This window comes from Ranitomeya imitator, chromosome 2 (assembly GCF_032444005.1).
Source record: "Ranitomeya imitator isolate aRanImi1 chromosome 2, aRanImi1.pri, whole genome shotgun sequence".
In the NCBI taxonomy this organism is placed as follows: domain Eukaryota; kingdom Metazoa; phylum Chordata; class Amphibia; order Anura; family Dendrobatidae; genus Ranitomeya; species Ranitomeya imitator.
The window spans coordinates 632,331,513-632,352,987 of record NC_091283.1 but is presented as its reverse complement, the minus strand read 5'-3'; the positions used below and the strand labels follow the sequence as shown (position 1 = coordinate 632,352,987).

Below are 21,475 nucleotides of genomic sequence, written 5' to 3'. Positions count from 1 at the left end.
AAACAGAGGTGGAGCTACTTCAGAGAAAAGCAAGATCCTTTTTTTTTCTAGTTCCAAACAACCATTGCCTATTGCACAGTCATTACTTAAAGGGGTATTCCTATCTCCAAGAACCTATCCTAATATTTAGTATGTGTAATAATAAGAATATTAGCAAGTACGCCTAATTAGAAATATAGTAGAGTTTTTCTGATTCGCTATGTTTCTTTCCTCATGTGCAGGCAATGCAGGACCTTAGTGGTTACGACCACTAGCATCTAGCTTACTAACTCTCACTACATCAGTGGTCGTAACCATGGATACCTAAGGGTATGTGCATGTTCGCAGCAGTTTTCCCTAAGTTTCCAGTACCATGTAAACCTATAGAAAACAAAATCCGCAGTGCACATGCTGCGGAAAAAAACGCGTGGAAACGTAGCATTGTTTATTCCGCAGCATGTCAATTCTTTGTGCGGATTCCGCAGCGGTTTACACCTGCTCCATAATAGGAATCCACAGGTGTAAAACCGCAGGTGGAATCTGCACAAAATCCACAGTGCGGTTTACCTGCGGATTTACCAAAATCAGTTGGGAAAAATCCGCAGAGTAATCCGTAGCGTGTGCGCATACCCTAAGGGTCTGCAATGCATGCACATGAGGAAAGAGACACGGCGAATCAGAAGAAACTACGGTTGGGGAAATAAGTATTTGATCCCTTGCTGATTTTGTAAGTTACTTATATTGTACTTATTTCCCCCACTGTATACAACATATCTAATTGGAGGAATTTGCTAATATTATTATTATTATTACACCTACTACATATTGGGATAGGATCTTGGAGATGGGCATACCCCTTTACCACTTCAGATCAATTCAGCATGCTTTAATGAACGACAGGAAAGCTGTACTCTCAGACTCACATAAAACATACATGACACAATTGCAATATCATGCAATGCCTGAGGTCTTGCAAGTCAGTACACTTTCATTTGCCTTGTCAGTGAGAAAACATAACTTGATGATCCGGTTGCATTAACATACGGGTTGGATCTTATTGCATAAAGAATGTTTCACAAACAATAATTACAGCGTAATATTCTCATGGTATAATATGAGTCTCTGTGTGCGGGGTGGGATTTGCTTGCTCCGCCACCCTGGAGCTTGTTTGAAACATGTCTGGTAAATCTTCTGTCTAAAGATATTCAGTCTTAACCATTAAATGACAACTTAAAGGAGAACTCTTCTGGGACAAAGGGACATTATAGTGACAATCTCTCGTTAACAGCAGTCCCCATTTAGCCTATTTTTCATTGTTGATAGTGTGAAGTCAGCTGGCACTGTGGTGCATGGACTGACTGTGTCATATATGTATTTGAGGCTGTCAAATTTGGGTCAGGAGACCTGTGGCCGGTCTGTAAATCTCAGTCTGTTGCAAATTATTTATCAGATCACCTCAATTTCCAATATCTTCGTTTGCAGTCAAAAAGTTAACACACCTGTTGATTAAAATCTCTTGCTCACACATTATTTGTTGGGGTTCATGCAGACATTCATGAAAGTCGGTCCAAGCACAAACTGCAATACATGGACAGTCTGTGGGTCTCCCAACCTGAATATATGAAGCTGTCAAGGAGATCCATGAACAGTCTACATCGTGGCCCAGGCTCAGACCGAGTTTCACGGATGTCTGCATGAAGCCTTACAAAAGAAAGATGCAAAATACTAAGAAAGTCCCACACCTATATCAGTAAGACTTTGGCCCCAATTCATAAAACAGTTTTTTACAAACTTTTGGTGGTGTAAAACAGTCTGCAATATCACAAAATATTCATGCCACTTATAGTTGTGTAAAAGTTTTGCAACAATGATTAACCCATTCTGGCTAATCACCTTTTTAAGAGTGGGTGAATATTTGTCGGGAGGAATAGCACAGGAATAGCAAATTCATCATGTTTTGCACCACAAAAGTAGGGCAAATTATGACAGAAATTTACTCAAGTCACTGACTGAAATATATTACTCCAGTTTAGTTGAAATATGCACCAAATTCATCTTATCCCAGTGCACCCGCCTTCAAAATTACATCAAAGTGTCAATTCTTCTAGATACACTTGCACACAGTTTCTGAAAGAACTCAGCAGGGAGATTGTTCCAAACATCTTGGCGAACTAACCGCACATCTTATGTGGATGTAGATTTGTACAAATCCTTCTGTGCTCTTTATGTAATCCTAGACAGACTCAATGGTGTTAACATCAGGACTCTATCAGGACCACATCGTCACTTCCAGGACTCCCTATTCTTCTTTACACTAAAGATAATTCTTAATGACATCAGCTCCAAATTTATTCTGCACAAAGACAATGACCTCAAACATACAGTGAGTCAGATGCCTCCCTGATGATATTGCATAATGGATAAGGACATCAAGAAATGGTCAACGATGAGGACCGTGGACATGATAGTAGGCAAAGGAAAACTTAGTGCAGCAAGTGAAATACACGTCACGCCTATCTTCGAAATCGGAAGATGTCAAGTAGTGGCATCAACTCAGAACTGGAAGCAACCAGTGGGACCCAGATACACCCAACTATTGTTTGGAGACATCTGGCCATAAGTGGTTTTCATGGAAGAACTGAGGCCAAAAAACAACATCTTTGCAAACAAGAGCAAATTACTTAACTATGCACAAAAACATTAGAACTGGGGTGCAGAAAATTTTTTATAGGAGCTTTTGACCAATGAGCCAAAATGTGAAAGGGCTGGAGGGTGTTTCAATAATGAGTGTCTGCAGGTAGCCATGATGCATGGCTGAGGTTCCTTGCAAGTTTTGGGCTACATCTCACCAAATGGAAGTTATGGATTTAGTCAAGATTAATGGTGTCCCTCAATACTGAGAAATACAGGCAGATACTGATCCATCATTCAATACCATCATGGAGCAGCAGGACAACGACCCTTAACATACAGCCAATGTCATTAACAACCATGTTCAGCATAAAGAAGAACAAGGAGCCCTGGAAGTGATCATATGGACTCACATAGTCATCATCTCAACCTCATCGAGTCTGTGTGGGATTCCATGGAGAGATATAAGGATTTGTACAAACCCACATTAACAGATCTGTGCTGTGTTTTGAAAAAAAATGGTCTGTCTCACCAAAATTAATGTGATTTAGATTTCTCTTTTGATCTTACACTTTGCATTTTGTTAATTGATATAAGTAAAACTACTACAACTTTCTAGATTTTTTCCACACTTGCCTAAAACCTTTTCACAGTAAAATGTATATAAAAAGATATTCTTCTAGCATAATTATCTAGAACTGGGTCACAGCACAGTGTTGAATAGAGGTAGGCATATACTACAAGCCAACTATCTTGTATTTACTTAGGCACTATATGGTACTGTACAATTTATTACTTTTGCCGTGTTTTGTGTCGGCAGCATGGTATAGCAAGTGTATAGAAATGCTGTTTGGCTCTGTATGGCTTATATTGGCTCTACACAGATTATATTATTAGCCACTGTGTATTTTGTTATACACTGAATGACCGTACACTATATGAGAAGGAGATGCAATAGCAGGTAAGCATTGGGCACCTTCCAACAAAGTCAGGCGCCGACGAGTAGTTTTCTCTTGACTACATTTGTAAATATGATTTCCCCGATGCCAAAGTCCTCTTCTTTGGATCATAGTGCTGGGAACAGTCAGTACTGTTTGTTTTATTCCCTTGACTGCCCATAGCCTCATTTGCAAAAAAAAAGCTCATTGAAAAACAAGGGACAAAGCTACCCTATTATGTCCCTTTTTAGTCTTTGGCCCAGGCAGATCCAAAATGTTTTATATTGACAAAAGTCACCAGATTGCTTGGGTGTTGTGTAGTTATGATGTTAAAATTCACCCATACTATGGACAAACATGAAAAGTAGAGTTGATACCAATCGATTTGACCACAATAGTGAACTTTGGCCTCTAGATGGAAAACAGAGAACTGCCTCTAACCTGATGGCATCAAAGGCTCTATTTTTTTATTAGCTATTAGCGAGCTCAGTGCGACATGTCGCCATTAAGATGACTTGTGCCAAGCCAGATGAGATAATCAAAAGAGACAAAAATGCTGTCAGGTGAGAGGTGGTTCTCTCACTGCCATCCAGAGGCCACATACCACAATCCATTTTACCCAACTCTATAAACTTAAAAAATAGCTATAGGGTACAATAAAAGCCAATATGACCAACTATGATCACCTTGGTGGGCCCCCGAAGACTTTTTTTTAGGAACCTTTCCCGCAAAGACTCTAAATTCCCTTGAGCTTTGAATGAACATTTTACTTTCTTACGATTTTCTTGTAGGGCATAAGCAACTATCTATAAGATACAGCATCAGGAGTGCTGTAGAGGGTAACCATTCAACAAAGCTTCTAAAAAAGGAATGTATGTAACTGATTTTACAGAAAAAACTGCCACCATGACTGGCACTATTGGTCTGTCGTTATAGTCATTGTTATAGGTGGAGTATATTTGCTTAGGTATCCACATGCACAATACCCACATATACACTTCCTGCCCCTCTACAAATGTTGGCCAGTGTTGCTTGGAACATATATACAATCATGGTATTGTCAATAGTCTCTACTCCTTTGGCACAACTGAGCATGTCATCAATAATCACTAGTTTTATTACAAATAAACCCTAAAAGTTACTTTTTATGTATGTTGTCTGCTACAAAACCATTTTATGATGACCTTGCCTTCTCCTTGACTCCTACAGCCCTGGTGGCATGTAGGATCCTCTGGTTCTTAGGTCCGAATAAAAAATACAAAAAGGACTTCCAATTATTATGCAACACATTTTTAATACTTGACTCCATGTAGTGTTGAGAGAGCTTCTGCGTCCTCTTGGGCCCCCTTAGGAAGGTATATTACACCCATACTATTACCATCCATTCCCTCACTCCCTGCTGCTTTAGTGCTTTGTCCTGATGATGATGACATGGCATCCATAATAATGTCATGCCCCAATGATACTTGTGACTGCAGCAGCCAATCACTGCGCTCATGCTTGGTTGTGCATCAAGAGACCATTGAGGCCAGTGACTGACTGCAGCGTGTATGGACATATAGCTGATATATTACTACAGGACAATTATTTTAAAAATGATGGGGACAGCTAGAGTGGCGGAAAATTTAACAGGTTACTATTGGTTATAATTAGCATATTTCCTACTGCCAGGTGTAAAGCAGTAGCTATAACTGGGTCAAATTCTAAAACTTTGCAACATTTATAGAATAGTTCACCTGTCCGTACACAAGCTTGAAACGATCCCCTGCGGTAAGCAGTAAGCCTGAGAATCGTTGGGACAGATATTTACACCGTTCTCTCCATCCTAGTCTATGGGAATTAGAGGGTTTGTATGTCCAGGATATTTTTTTTTCCATAAGGATGCTTTCACATTGCGTTCTGGCACCTGTTAGTTGGTCCCATCAGGGCTTATGACCTAATCACACCGCAAAACGGGATTTGGGCATATGTGCGGACGGGGCCATAGCATATAATGGCGCCGACAGAGTAAACGCGCTCTCTGTCGTACTGAAGGCGGACACTCAGACGTAGTAGACCGTGTCTTAGTGTCCGTGTCCAGTAGCCGTACATGCTCGAAAATGATGTACGACAGAGTGCACATTCGCTCTGATGGCACCATTATAGTCGATCACCCCGTCTTCGCATTCGTCCAAATCCCGTTTTTGGACGTAAGCCACTGAATGGATGCCTGAATGTAGTGTGAAAGCACCTAAGTGTGCAACTGATAAAAATAACAAACACTATGTATACTGTACGAGCTGTGAAGCAAGTGATTGGCTGCAGTGGCCTTGTGCAGCCAGTGGCGGAAACAGATAATAAAGGGCCCTTGTGCTAGAACACTATATGGGCCCGTTGCGGTACAATAATTCTATCTATGACTGAGAGAAGTTATTTTCTGATTTGTAGGTGGTAGTGGGCTCCCATTACCTCTTGGACCCCTGTGTGGCTGCATCAATAATATATCCTCCCCTGTGTGCAGCATAGTCTTGACGTCACAACTGCAGACTATCAGAAGAAATCAGAACAGAAGCAGAAAGGCAGCAGTGTAGTGGACGAAGACCAGTATGGCTGAATTTGTTATTTGTAAAGGGAACTTGCCAGCTGATTCATGCTGTCCAAAGGTGGGTCAGCATGAATCAGAGCATGGCTACATGACTACAGCCAGGTATATGTCTCTCTGAAATACTGTGATGCTTCAGAGAAATGAAAACTGTCATGTCACAAAGTGCTATTAATCTGCAGATACGGGTTAATAGCGTTCTAAAGCGGTGTGGCTGCTGCACTGAAAGCCTGGGTACTGAAAGGAAATGAACTTTATTCCTCCCGGCAGCCTCCAGCTTTCAGTCATAAATGACGCGTCTGCGGTAACTGCTCAACACATAGCGAGCGGCAGATGCAACCACACCCCAGCGCTGACTGACAGCCGCCTCTGCAGTGATACGCTGCAGTGCCCAATGTCTGCAGGTTAATAGAATTTTTTTTGCATTGCAAGTGCCATGAAGATATGCGTGCTTCTCCTGCTGAAATGGCCATGGCTCCACCACCTCCTCATACCGTTCCTTACAAGAGGAATAAGGGGTGCACTGCTATCACAAATATATCATCATATAAATAGCAAAAATTGGGTGCATCACCTAGTCTGTATTGGATATGTGCGAAAGATGAGAAAAAAGACTAGACTAATAATAATAATAGTGTGCACATCCACATAGTAAAATATAAGAAAAAACCTTTATTGCTCCTCAAGACAAAACAACATTTAAAAACATGTAAAATGCATACAACATGACCACTAAACCATCACCCCCCAAAGAACTAGGCTAATTAGGCATAGAGTGAAACAAATGAAATAATCAATGTTATATTTATAAAAAGCTCAATAATGGCCCATGTACACCATAATATGGGTCTAGTCAGTAAGTACAAGCAAATATTAGTGGCAAGTCATGCAACATCCCAAAAATAATGTGATCACAAAATCATGTATAGTGAATACAATACACCTTACACAGCACATATGCAACATGATTGCTGTCACAAGTGTGCCGCATTGGGAAAACATATAATGATGCACCCCAACCCCCGATCACTGGTGTGTTATCCTAAAAGGTATGGAAATAAATTCCCACAGTATGAAACACCATAGTTGGAAAGAGGAAAGGATAAGGAAAGTCCAATAATGGAATGTGCAGCAACACTGGGAAAGGTAAACATACAACCTGATGGATGGTCACTCCTGGTGGAATAAAGATCTACAGAGGGCTACAATAGCCTATGGGATGTGAGTGGGCAAAACCACATTACAAACTGAGGAGAAAGGCTGTAAGATGGAGCCATGTGAGCATGGAAGTCTTCCCCTGACGAAGCTGCTGCTGCAGCGATATCTCACCCCCTCTTATCCTTTACTAGATGGTGGCCCAATTCTAACGTATCGGGTATTCTAGAATATGTAGGTAGTATATAGCACAGGCTACGTACTATATTGCACAGTGACGTAGTATATAACACAACCAACGTAGTATATACAGAGCTACGTAGTATGTAACACAGCGTACGTAGTATATAGCAGAGTTACTTAGTATATAGCACAGCCACGTAGTATATAACATAGCCACATAGTGTATTGCACAGCTACGTAGTGTATTGCACAGGCACGTAGTATATTGGTCAGCCACGTATTATATAGCAGAGCCACGTAGTATATAACATAGCCACGTCATATATCGTAGTATATTGCACTGCCACGTAGTATATAACAGAGCCACATAGTATATTGCACAGTCGACGTAGTATATAACAGAACCGACACAGCCACGTAGTATATAGCACAGAGCACGTAGTATATTGCACAGTCACATTGTATATTGCCCAGCTACATCGTATATAGCCACTTGGAGTGATGTTTTTTATATTTTATGCGATATAGTCTGTTGAATGATTTTAATGATATTAATACTGTATATACCAGTTAAAACTGAATAAGGTGCAAAACTAGATCATAGCCATATTTTGGCGGTTTTAGGTGGATTGTCATTGCAATAATCTATGAGAAAGATAAGTCTGTTCAATAATCAGTGACTGTGTAAATTGCATTTGACTACCGTCAATAAGCCTATCGACATGTTCTCTATTTGTTTTTATAGCACGGTGTGGGGCATAGGACTCCCTATTTATAGGTTTGATCTATGTCTAGATTATTAGGGGTACCTTTAGTATATCTTTGTGTGGGCAGAGGGACCCAATTGGACCACTAGGGTTGATTTAGGGACCCTAGGGTCAGTCACCGTGGAGTGGGGGCGCCAAACTCGCATCCCCTAGGTTCGCCAACCCCCGCAAACAGGTAGAAACCAGCATAGGTACTTGTTGTGATTAGGTAATTCAGTACCACAATGGACATAGAAGTCAGAGCACATACAGTGATCTGACAATAACCCAAAAACATAGAACGAGCTCTGAGACGTGGGAACTCTGCTGACCGCAATCCCTAATCCTCTCCAACCACACTAGAGGCAGCCGTGGATTGCACCTAACACTCCCTATGCAACTCGGCACAGCCTGAGAAACTAGCTAGCCTGAAGATAGAAAATAAGCCTACCTTGCCTCAGAGAAATACCCCAAAGGAAAAGGCAGCCCCCCACATATAATGACTGTGAGTTAAGATGAAAAGACAAACGTAGAGATTAAATAGATTTAGCAAAGTGAGGCCCGACTTTCTGAACAGAGCGAGGATAGGAAAGGTAACTTTGTGGTCAACACAAAACCCTACAAACAACCACGCAAAGGGGGCAAAAAGACCCTCCGTACCGACTAACGGCACGGAGGTACACCCTCTGCGTCCCAGAGCTTCCAGCAAGCAAGAAAAAACCAAATAAGCAAGCTGGAAAGAAAAAACAGCAAACAAAATAACACAAGCGAAACTTAGCTTTGCAGAGCAGCAGGCCACAGGAACGATCCAGGAGGAAACAAGTTCAGTACTAGAACATTGACTGGAGGCCAGGATCAGAGCACCAGGTGGAGTTAAATAGAGCAGCACCTAACGACTTCACCACATCACCTGAGGAAGGAAACTCAGAAGCCGCAGTACCATTCTCCTCCACCAACGGAAGCTCACAGACAGAATCAGCCGAAGTACCACTTGTGACCACAGGAGGGAGCCCTGCCACAGAATTCACAACAGTACCCCCCCTTGAGGAGGGGTCACCGAACCCTCACCAGAGCCCCCAGGACGACCAGGATGAGCCATATGAAAGGCACAAACAAGATCGGGAGCATGGACATCAGAGGCAAAGACCCAGGAATTATCTTCCTGAGCATAACCCTTCCACTTAACCAGATACTGGAGTTTCCGTCTCGAAACACGAGAATCCAAAATCTTCTCCACAATATACTCCAACTCCCCCTCCACCAAAACCGGGGCAGGAGGATCAACAGATGGAACCATAGGTGCCACGTATCTCCGCAACAATGACCTATGGAATACGTTATGGATGGAAAAAGAATCTGGAAGGGTCAAACGAAAAGACACAGGATTAAGAACCTCAGAAATCCTATATGGACCAATGAAACGAGGCTTAAATTTAGGAGAGGAAACCTTCATAGGAATATGACGAGATGACAACCAAACCAAATCCCCAACACGAAGTCGGGGACCCACACGGCGTCTGCGATTAGCAAAACGTTGAGTCTTCTCCTGGGACAAGGTCAAATTGTCCACTACATGAGTCCAGATCTGCTGCAACCTGTCCACCACAGTATCCACACCAGGACAGTCCGAAGACTCAACCTGCCCTGAAGAGAAACAAGGATGGAACCCAGTGTTGCAGAAAAACGGCGAAACCAAGGTAGCCGAGCTGGCCCGATTATTAAGGGCGAACTCAGCCAAAGGCAAAAAGGACACCCAGTCATCCTGATCAGCAGAAACAAAGCATCTCAGATATGTTTCCAAGGTCTGATTGGTTCGTTCGGTCTGGCCATTAGTCTGAGGATGGAAAGCCGAGGAAAAAGACAAGTCAATGCCCATCCTAGCACAAAAGGCTCGCCAAAACCTCGAAACAAACTGGGAACTTCTGTCAGAAACGATATTCTCCGGAATGCCATGTAAACGAACCACATGCTGGAAGAACAATGGCACCAAATCAGAGGAGGAAGGTAATTTAGACAAAGGTACCAAATGGACCATCTTAGAAAAGCGATCACAAACCACCCAAATGACTGACATTTTTTGAGAGACGGGAAGATCTGAAATAAAATCCATAGAGATATGTGTCCAAGGCCTCTTCGGGACCGGCAAGGGCAAAAGCAACCCACTGGCACGAGAACAGCAGGGCTTAGCCCGAGCACAAATCCCACAGGACTGCACAAAAGAACGCACATCCCGTGACAGAGATGGCCACCAAAAGGATCTAGCCACTAACTCTCTGGTACCAAAGATTCCAGGATGACCAGCCAACACCGAACAATGAACCTCAGAGATAACTCTATTCGTCCACCTATCAGGGACAAACAGTTTCTCCGCTGGGCAACGATCAGGTTTATTAGCCTGAAATTTTTGCAGCACCCGCCGCAAATCAGGGGAGATGGCAGACACAATTACTCCCTCTTTGAGAATACCCGCCGGCTCAGATAAACCCGGAGAGTCGGGCACAAAACTCCTAGACAGGGCATCCGCCTTCACATTTTCAGAGCCCGGAAGGTACGAAACCACAAAGTCAAAACGGGAGAAAAACAGCGACCAGCGAGCCTGTCTAGGATTCAACCGTTTGGCAGACTCGAGATAAGTCAAGTTCTTATGATCAGTCAAGACCACCACGCGATGCTTAGCTCCTTCAAGCCAATGACGCCACTCCTCGAATGCCCACTTCATGGCCAGCAACTCTCGATTGCCAACATCATAATTTCGCTCAGCAGGTGAAAACTTCCTGGAAAAGAAGGCGCATGGTTTCATCACCGAGCAATCAGAACTTCTCTGCGACAAAACAGCCCCTGCTCCAATCTCAGAAGCATCAACCTCGACCTGGAATGGAAGCGAAACATCTGGTTGACACAACACAGGGGCAGAAGAAAAACGACGCTTCAACTCTTGAAAAGCTTCCACAGCAGCAGAAGACCAATTGACCACATCAGCACCCTTCTTGGTCAAATCGGTCAATGGTTTAGCAATACTAGAAAAATTGCAGATGAAGCGACGATAAAAATTAGCAAAGCCCAGGAACTTTTGCAGACTCTTCAGACATGTCGGCTGAGTCCAATCATGGATGGCCTGGACCTTAACAGGATCCATCTCGATAGTAGAAGGGGAAAAAATGAACCCCAAAAATGAAACCTTCTGAACACCAAAGAGACACTTTGATCCCTTCACAAACAAAGAATTAGCACGCAGGACCTGGAACACCGTTCTACCCTGCTTCACGTGAGACTCCCAATCATCCGAGAAGACCAAAATATCATCCAAGTAAACAATCAGGAATTTATCCAGGTACTCTCGGAAGATGTCATGCATAAAGGACTGAAACACTGATGGAGCATTGGCAAATCCGAAAGGCATAACTAGGTATTCAAAATGGCCCTCGGGCGTATTAAATGCAGTTTTCCATTCATCGCCTCGCTTAATACGCACAAGATTATATGCACCACGAAGATCTATCTTGGTGAACCAACTAGCCCCCTTAATCCGAGCAAACAAATCAGATAACAGCGGCAAGGGGTACTGAAATTTGACCGTGATCTTATTTAGAAGGCGGTAATCTATACAAGGTCTCATCGAACAATCCTTCTTGGCCACAAAAAAGAACCCCGCTCCCAATGGCGACGATGACGGGCGAATATGCCCCTTCTCCAAGGACTCCTTCACGTAACTCCGCATAGCGGCGTGCTCAGGTACAGATAAATTAAACAGTCGACCTTTTGGAAATTTACTACCAGGAACCAAATCGATAGCACAATCACAATCCCTATGCGGAGGTAGGGCATCGGACTTGGGCTCATCAAATACATCCCGGTAATCAGACAAGAACTCTGGGACCTCAGAAGGGGTGGATGATGAAATAGACAGGAATGGGACATCACCATGTACCCCCTGACAACCCCAGCTGGACACAGACATGGATTTCCAATCTAATACTGGATTATGGACCTGTAGCCATGGCAACCCCAACACGACCACATCATGCAGATTATGCAACACCAGAAAGCGAATATCCTCCTGATGTGCAGGAGCCATGCACATGGTCAGCTGGGTCCAGTACTGAGGCTTATTCTTGGCCAAAGGCGTAGCATCAATTCCTCTTAATGGAATAGGACACTGCAAGGGCTCCAAGAAAAACCCACAACGCCTGGCATACTCCAAGTCCATCAAATTCAGAGCAGCGCCTGAATCCACAAATGCCATGACAGAATAAGATGACAAAGAGCAGATCAAAGTAACGGACAAAAGAAATTTTGACTGTACTGTACCAATGGTGGCAGACCTAGCGAACCGCTTAGTGCGTTTAGGACAATCAGAGATAGCATGAGTGGAATCACCACAGTAGAAACACAGCCCATTCCGACGTCTGTGTTCTTGCCGTTCAACTCTGGTCAAAGTCCTATCGCACTGCATAGGCTCAGGTTTATGCTCAGATAATACCGCCAAATGGTGCACAGATTTACGCTCACGCAAACGTCGACCGATCTGAATGGCCAAAGACATAGACTCATTTAGACCAGCAGGCATAGGAAATCCCACCATGACATCCTTAAGGGCTTCAGAGAGACCCCTTCTGAAAATAGCTGCGAGCGCACCTTCATTCCATTGAGTGAGCACAGACCACCTTCTAAATTTCTGACAGTAAATTTCAATCTCATCCTGACCCTGACACAGAGCCAGTAAATTTTTCTCTGCCTGATCCACCGAATTAGGTTCATCGTACAGCAATCCGAGCGCCAGGAAAAACGCATCAATATCACTTAATGCAGGATCTCCTGGCACAAGGGAAAATGCCCAGTCCTGAGGGTCGCCACGCAAAAAAGAAATAATAATTCTAACTTGTTGAACTGGGTCACCAGAGGAGCGAGGTTTCAAGGCCAGAAACAGTTTGCAATTATTTTTGAAATTCACAAACTTGGCTCTATCACCATAAAACAAATCAGGAATAGGAATTCTTGGTTCTAACATAGGATTCTGAACCACCAAATCTTGAATCTTTTGTACATTTATAACGAGATTATCCACTGAAGAGCACAGACCCTGAATGTCCATGTCCACACCTGTGTCCTGAACCACCCAAATGTCTAGGGGAAAAAAAAGGCAAAACACAGTGCAAAGAAAAAAAATGGTCTCAGAACTTCTTTTTTTCCCTCTATTGGGAATCATTAGTACTTTGGGCCTCCAGTACTAGTTTTTTCACGGTGTATTTTGTTTTGTTTTGTGTGGTGTAGCCACAGGTTGGTGGCATTTTAACTATATTTAATAAAATATATACAGTGGGGCAAAAAAGTATTTAGTCAGTCAGCAATAGTGCAAGTTCCACCACTTAAAAAGATGAGAGGCGTCTGTAATTTACAACATAGGTAGACCTCAACTATGGGAGACAAACTGAGAAAAAAAATCCAGAAAATCACATTGTCTGTTTTTTTAACATTTTATTTGCATATTATGGTGGAAAATAAGTATTTGGTCAGAAACAAAATTTCATCTCAATACTTTGTAATATATCCTTTGTTGGCAATGACAGAGGTCAAACGTTTTCTGTAAGTCTTCACAAGGTTGCCACACACTGTTGTTGGTATGTTGGCCCATTCCTCCATGCAGATCTCCTCTAGAGCAGTGATGTTTTTGGCTTTTCGCTTGGCAACACGGACTTTCAACTCCCTCCAAAGGTTTTCTATAGGGTTGAGATCTGGAGACTGGCTAGGCCACTCCAGGACCTTGAAATGCTTCTTACGAAGCCACTCCTTTGTTGCCCTGGCGGTATGCTTTGGATCATTGTCATGTTGAAAGACCCAGCCACGTTTCATCTTCAATGCCCTTGCTGATGGAAGGAGGTTTGCACTCAAAATCTCACGATACATGGCCCCATTCATTCTTTCATGTACCCGGATCAGTCGTCCTGGCCCCTTTGCAGAGAAACAGCCCCAAAGCATGATGTTTCCACCACCATGCTTTACAGTAGGTATGGTGTTTGATGGATGCAACTCAGTATTCTTTTTCCTCCAAACACGACAAGTTGTGTTTCTACCAAACAGTTCCAGTTTGGTTTCATCAGACCATAGGACATTCTCCCAAAACTCCTCTGGATCATCCAAATGCTCTCTAGCAAACTTCAGACGGGCCCGGACATGTACTGGCTTAAGCAGTGGGACACGTCTGGCACTGCAGGATCTGAGTCCATGGTGGCGTAGTGTGTTACTTATGGTAGGCCTTGTTACATTGGTCCCAGCTCTCTGCAGTTCATTCACTAGGTCCCCCCGCGTGGTTCTGGGATTTTTGATCACCGTTCTTGTGATCATTCTGACCCCACGGGGTGGGATTTTGCGTGGAGCCCCAGATCGAGGGAGATTATCAGTGGTCTTGTATGTCTTCCATTTTCTAATTATTGCTCCCACTGTTGATTTCTTCACTCCAAGCTAGTTGGCTATTGCAGATTCAGTCTTCCCAGCCTGGTGCAGGGCTACAATTTTGTTTCTGGTGTCCTTTGACAGCTCTTTGGTCTTCACCATAGTGGAGTTTGGAGTCAGACTGTTTGAGGGTGTGCACAGGTGTCTTTTTATACTGATAATAAGTTTAAACAGGTGCCATTACTACAGGTAATGAGTGGAGGAAAGAGGAGACTCTTAAAGAAGAAGTTACAGGTCTGCGAGAGCCAGAAATCTTGATTGTTTGTTTCTGACCAAATACTTATTTTCCACCATAATATGCAAATAAAATGTTAAAAAAATAGACAATGTGATTTTCTGGATTTTTTTTTCTCAGTTTGTCTCCCATAGTTGAGGTCTACCTATGATGTAAATTACAGACGCCTCTCATCTTTTTAAGTGGTGGAACTTGCACTATTGCTGACTGACTAAATACTTTTTTGCCCCACTGTATATATATTTTTTGTGGGGTTACAATATGATTTTCTTCAGATTATTACCCTAATATATGTACTTAAACTGTAAAGAACACAGCCCACGTAGTATATAGCAATGTGGGCACTATATGCGTGGTTTAAAAAGACTTAAAATAAAAAATAAACATATACTCACCTTCCGAAGACCCCTTGAAGTTCTGGCGCCTGTGTGCGGTGCACACGGCAGCTTCCGCTCCCAGGGTTGGTATGAGCGCAGGACCTGTGATGTGACCGTTACGTCCTGACAGGTCCTTCTCGCATAGCATCCTTGGCACCGGAACCTGACGCTTTGACTGCCGAGGACAGCGCTCGACGTCGGAGGGTGAGAATAACATTATTTTTTTTATTATTATTATTATTTGTAACATTACATCGTTGCATGGAGCGGTCACCGGAGTGTCGCGAGGAGCATCGGTAACCTCTTCGATCCGTGGGGCCACCAGAGGATGAGTATATAACTATACATAACTATGCATACGCAGCATCAATAGTAAAAAGTTGGTCACACAGGGTTAATAGCAGTGTTAACGGAGTGCGTTACACTGCGGTCCATTAACTCTGGCATTAACCCTGTGTGAGCGCTCAGCGCTGACTGCAGGGCAGTAAAGCAGCGGCCATTTCGCTGCCACACTATGGCCGTCGCTGATTGGTTGTGGCAATGGTCGTGGGCGTTTTGCCACAACCAATCAGCGACTTGGATTTCCATGACAGAGGCCGCGACCGTGTATATAGACACGTAATAGAAATAACTTTGCAGTATATTCACCTCTGTGAACAAATAATCCAGACTGCAGTACGGGCTTGAGCAAGCTTCCAAGTTGCAGACAGATCCTGGGTGTGGGTGATCCCTGTGCAAACATGCACTTCCATAGATTGCTCTCTTTCTCAGAGACACTGACTGACGACGAGGGAAACACACGGGACCGATGACGAGGGAAACACATGTGACCAACGATGAGGGAAACACACCTGAACGACGACGAGGGAAAACATAACTGACCGGCGACAAGGCTAACACACCTGACCGACGACGAGGGAAACACTCCGGGCGGACGATGAGGGAAGCACACCTGACTGACAATGAGGGAAAAACAACTGAAGATAAGGAAAACACACCTGACCGACTACGAAGGAAACACACCTGGCCAACGACGAGGGAAATACACCTGACAGACGACGAGGGGAACACACCTGACCGACGGCGAGGGAAACGCACCTGGCCGACGATGAGGGAAACGCACCTGGCCGACGACGAGGAAAACGCACCTGGCCGCCGCCGAGGGAAACACACCTGACCAACGACGAGGGTAACGAACCTGACCGACTACAAGGGAAACATATTATTTCAATTTGGTGTTTACTTCCACATTTAATTGTAGGATGAATTAAATTGGAAGTGCCAGCTATCTAGGCCTTGTATTTTTTGATATTACAAGGGAAACACACCTGACCGATGTCAAGGGAAACACACCTGACCGACCATGAGGGAAACACACCTGACCAACGATGCGGGAACAACCTATTGCATAACCGGGCAGATGCCACGAAATTAAATCAATCACTGATTTCATATTCTAAACTTCACTGTAAAAACATTTTGAATCTGCTTCATTATCGGAATGTTATGGGGTGATTCCTCCTTTCATTTATATTTTGTACAACAATACAGAAATCAATTCTGTTTGTCTCTTCTTGTTTATGACATTATGGGCAGAGAAGGCAGTCATGATTTTTGTGTCCTTTGGCATCAGATACTCAGCCTTATACAAGCATAAGTCACACAGTTCTAAAAACCTGTTTTGCATCACAATTACCAAAGTACGGACTTTAAGACGTATGGAAGTGCCTTGCTACTCTACGGAGCACAAAGTGCCTAGGGCTCAATAATACAGATCTACAATGACTACATGTGCCGCTGGGCAACTTCTTGGACATGACTATGAGCATGTGGCCTCAGTACAGCCAAAAAATTCCCATAAATCTAAATTCTTGCCTTGCTGCGTTCTTTCTATTATATACCTGAATCTTAGCTATATTTGTCTCTCGGTTAGTGGTGTGATGACCAATATGGCTGTCATTCAAGCCCTCATCATTGTCAGTCTGAAGTCTGGTATGAACGTCAATGGCACACCCAACCCCACTAGGAAGATTTGTCATTCAGGTCTCTCGGTAAGACGAATGACCAACCCAGTCATTGCCTTGAGATTTCCCACACTGAGCTATAGAACTTTTTAATGCCATGGGAAATGGTCTTTTAATAGATCCCATCCCTTTAAAATGTGTACAGCAAAACATAAATGACTGCAAGGATTACATGATATCTCAGGCAAAAGAGGAAAAGCAAACATCTGGAAAAAATCTGTTTCTCAGTAGTGATCAGATCTCTGCAATTAAAGGGACAGGACATGGTATGCTCACCAGGGGAACAGACCCTTCCCCTGTACACAGACTCATGATTTGCCCAATTAACCCTTTAGTTGTACCCAATTAGTATGGACACACGGTCATGTGTGGGGCTTGTGGTTTTAATTGTATAAATGTTTGAGCAGTAAGTCTGGCATGGCTCCATGTGTGAGTGTTCAGGGCCGGCCTTGTCTCCCTGTGTCATGATCTGTGCCTGATAAAATGTTCCAAAGTACAAAGGAATCCTCAAGGGAAATAGGAGGAAGAGCCAAGAATTGAGCAATAAGTATTAAATGCCAAGCAGAAACTGTGACAGGCTCCCAGACACACCCGGGTTCTCACCCACACGACCTGTATACACTCCATTCAGAGTTAAAGATTAAGGGTGCTGTCTGAGACATATATCCTAATATTTTGGCTTATTGCTGTCCCCTTCTGGCACATGAGGTGCCCGTCTCTCCCCCTAAGCTATGCTATTTCATACAATGCACCAGTCTCAAACACCATATCACACAATGCATTAGTCTGAAACACTGTACTACACCATGTATCAGTCTGAATCACCATATCATACAATGTATCAGTCGGAATCACCATATCATATGGTGCATTAGTCTGAAACACTGTATCACACAATGCATGCGTCTGAAACGCCGTATCACACAATGCGTCAGTCTGAAACACTGTGCTACACCATGTATTAGTCGGAATCACCATATCATGCAATGTATCAGTCTGAATCACCATATCATACCGCGCATTAGTCTCAAACACCGTATCACACAATGCATTAGTCTGAAACACTGTACTACACCATGTATCAGTCTGAATCACCATATCATACAATGTATCAGTCGGAATCACCATATCATACCATGCATTAGTCTCAAACACCGTATCACACAATGTATTAGTCTGAAACACTGTACTACACCATGTATCAGTCTGAATCACCTTATCATACAATGTATCAGTCGGAATCACATATCATACCGTGCATTAGTCTGAAACACTGTATCACACAATGCATTAGTCTGAAACACTGTACTACACCATGTATCAGTCTGAATCACCATATTATACAATGTATCAGTCGGAATCACCATATCATACCGTGCATTAGTCTGAAACACTGTATCACACAATGTATGTGTCTGAAACGCCGTATCACAAAATGCATCAGTCTGAAACACCGTATCACACAATGCATCAGTCTGAAACACTGTGCTACACCATGTATCAGTCACAATAACCATATCATACAATGTATCAGTCTGAAACACAATATCATACTGTGCATTAGTCTGAAACACTGTATCATACCATGCATAAGTCTGAAACACCGTATCACACAATGCATCAATCTGAAACACTGTGCTATACGATGCATCAGTCTGAATCATCATATCACATAACATTATCAGTCTGAAACACCATATCATATCATGTGTCAGTTTGAAACACTGTATCATGTTATGCATTAGTCTACAACACAGTATCATAGAATGCATCAGTCTGAAACACTGCATCATATCATGTGTCAGTCTGAAACACCGAACCAAACCATGCATCAGTCTAAAAGACCATATCATACCATGAATCAGACTGAAACACTATATCACGTACCATGTATCAGTCTGAAATACCATATCACACCAAGTGTCAGTCTTTAGCACCGTATCACACCATGTATCAGTCTGAAACAATATATAATACACTGCATTAGTTTGAAACACTATATTACATCAGTCAGAAACACTTTATCGTACCTTTTATCAGTCTGAAACACTGTATAGCACCGTTTATCAGTCTGAAGCACTGTATCACACCACATATCACTATGTATCAGTCTGAAACATGGTGTCATACCATTCTTCAGTCTAATGGTTCTTATCATACAATGTATCAAGCTGACAAACAATAGAAACTTAAAGCAACAATACACTGTACATAGCCGTACCCTCCACACACAAGCATGAGTGGAGGCATGTCACTTTTCATATCCACATATGCATGACAACATGCAGTCCCACAGAGCCATGCACAGCACAAGCCGCCTATTCTCCATATGGTACCTGCATCTGTGTCTTTCCTTCGGACTTGTGAGTCTGCAACTGTTTTTACAAGCTACACACAGCACAAGAATGAAAGTCAGGGAGGCATTCCTCTGCACTTACTCAGAGGTAGCCCAGCCCCAGCTCTTACATATTCAGGCCCACTCATGAATATATGTCCAGCTCTTGCATAATCAGTGATGATCCCTGCCACCGCTTGCAATGCAGAAAACGAAATATTATGGACAAAAAAGGCAGTGCCTCAGATAGAGGGAACAAAAAAATGTGGTTGGACTGCACTGTACTGAGCAAGCCTGGAACTCCATGGACAGACCCTGAGGCTGGGCTCGCACGGGCGGCTCTGTGGCCAAACTCAGTCGTGTACTTTACTGGACAGAAATGTAGAAAGATATGAGTTCTGTCTTTTTTACCTGCTCCTCTGCATGGGTCAAAGAAGCACTGTAATTATATTACTTTTCGTATGTTAGACTAAAGTTCACACTGCTGCTAAAGTTACGTCTATGGAGTTATATCCCATCAACCACGACAGTGATCTGTGACCACTGGAGCAATGTCTCTTACCTACCTGCATGTGCGGCTTTTCTTTTGATTATCAGGCTGCCGTCACACTATCAGTATTTGGTCAGTATTTTACCTCAGTATTTGTAAGCCAAAACCAGGAGTGGAATAATCAGAGGAAAAGTATAATAGAAACATATGCACCACTTCTGTATTTATCACCCACTCCTGGTTTTGGCTTGCAAATACTGATGTAAAATACTGACCAAATACTGATAGTGTGACGGCAGCCTCACTGTTCTACAGCCAAATTGGCTCAGAGAAAAAACAGTTGAATGTATCTAATTTTGTGGTGCTGAAAATGAATAGGATGCTTTACCCCTTTACCCTCCAAGTCTGTTTTCACCTCCATGCTCAGGTCAAATGTTACCATTCAGACCAGTGTCACTTTATGTGGTAATAACTCTGGAACGCTTCAACGGATCCCACTGATTCTGAAAAAGTTCTTTTGTGACATATTGTACTTTATGATAGTGGTAAAATTTATTCGATATGACTTGTGTTTATTTGTGGAAAAGCTGAATTTTTTGTGAAAATGTTGAAAATTTTGCAATTTTCAAACATTTTATTTTTATGTCCTTAAATCATAGAGAATCAAAAAATAGTTATTAAATAACATTTCCCACATGTCTACTTTACATTAGCGCAATTTTTTAAACATTTTTTTTATTAGGAAGTTATAAGGGTTAAAAGTTGACCACTTTTTAGGGACCACATCACTTTTGAAGTGACTTTGAGGGGTCTATATGACAGAAAGCACCTAAAAGTGACACCATTCTAAAAACTGCACCCCTCAATGTGCTCAAAACCACATTCAAGAAATGTGTTAACCCTTCAGGTGCTTCACAGGAACTGAAGCAATGTGGAAGGAAACAAATGAATATTTAACTTCTTTTCACAGAAATTTTAATTTAGACCCACTTTTTTTTTCACATAAGTAACTGGAGAAAATGGACCCCAAAATTTGCTGTGCAATTTTTACTTAGCACGCAGATACCCCATACATTGGAGGAAAACTACTGTATAGATGCACGGCAGGGCTTGGAAGGGAAAGAGTTTTACATTTGGCTTTTTGAATGCAAAATTTGCTGGAATCATTACTGGGCACTATGTCGAGTTTGGAGATCCCCTGATGTGCCTAAACAAGGAAAATCCCCTACAAATGATCCCATTTTGGAAACTAGACCCCTCAAGGAACTTATCTAGATGAGTGGTGAGCAGTGCACTCTAAACCACCAAGTGCTTCACAGAAGGTTAAAACAATGAGTGGCGAAAATAAAAA

At 42.7% G+C, this 21,475-nt stretch overlaps 1 protein-coding gene across 3 annotated transcripts in view; it reads right to left on the bottom strand.

Annotated features, from left to right (window-relative positions):
• TNKS1BP1 (tankyrase 1 binding protein 1) overlaps positions 1-19,791 on the bottom strand; it is a 158,984-nt gene extending 139,193 nt beyond the window's left edge. For 2 of the 3 annotated variants that reach the window (XR_011318440.1, XM_069752616.1), the window contains exon 1: positions 15,924-16,318. Coding sequence is in view for 1 of the 3 variants with exons in the window: in XM_069752616.1 (XP_069608717.1) it covers positions 15,924-16,101 (178 nt within the window). In the remaining 2 variants the exon portion in view is untranslated. Of the gene's footprint in view, positions 1-15,923; positions 16,319-19,635 lie in introns of those variants that run through there. The other variant, XM_069752618.1, reaches the window with a different exon arrangement.
• Positions 19,792-21,475: the final 1,684 nt, after the last annotated feature.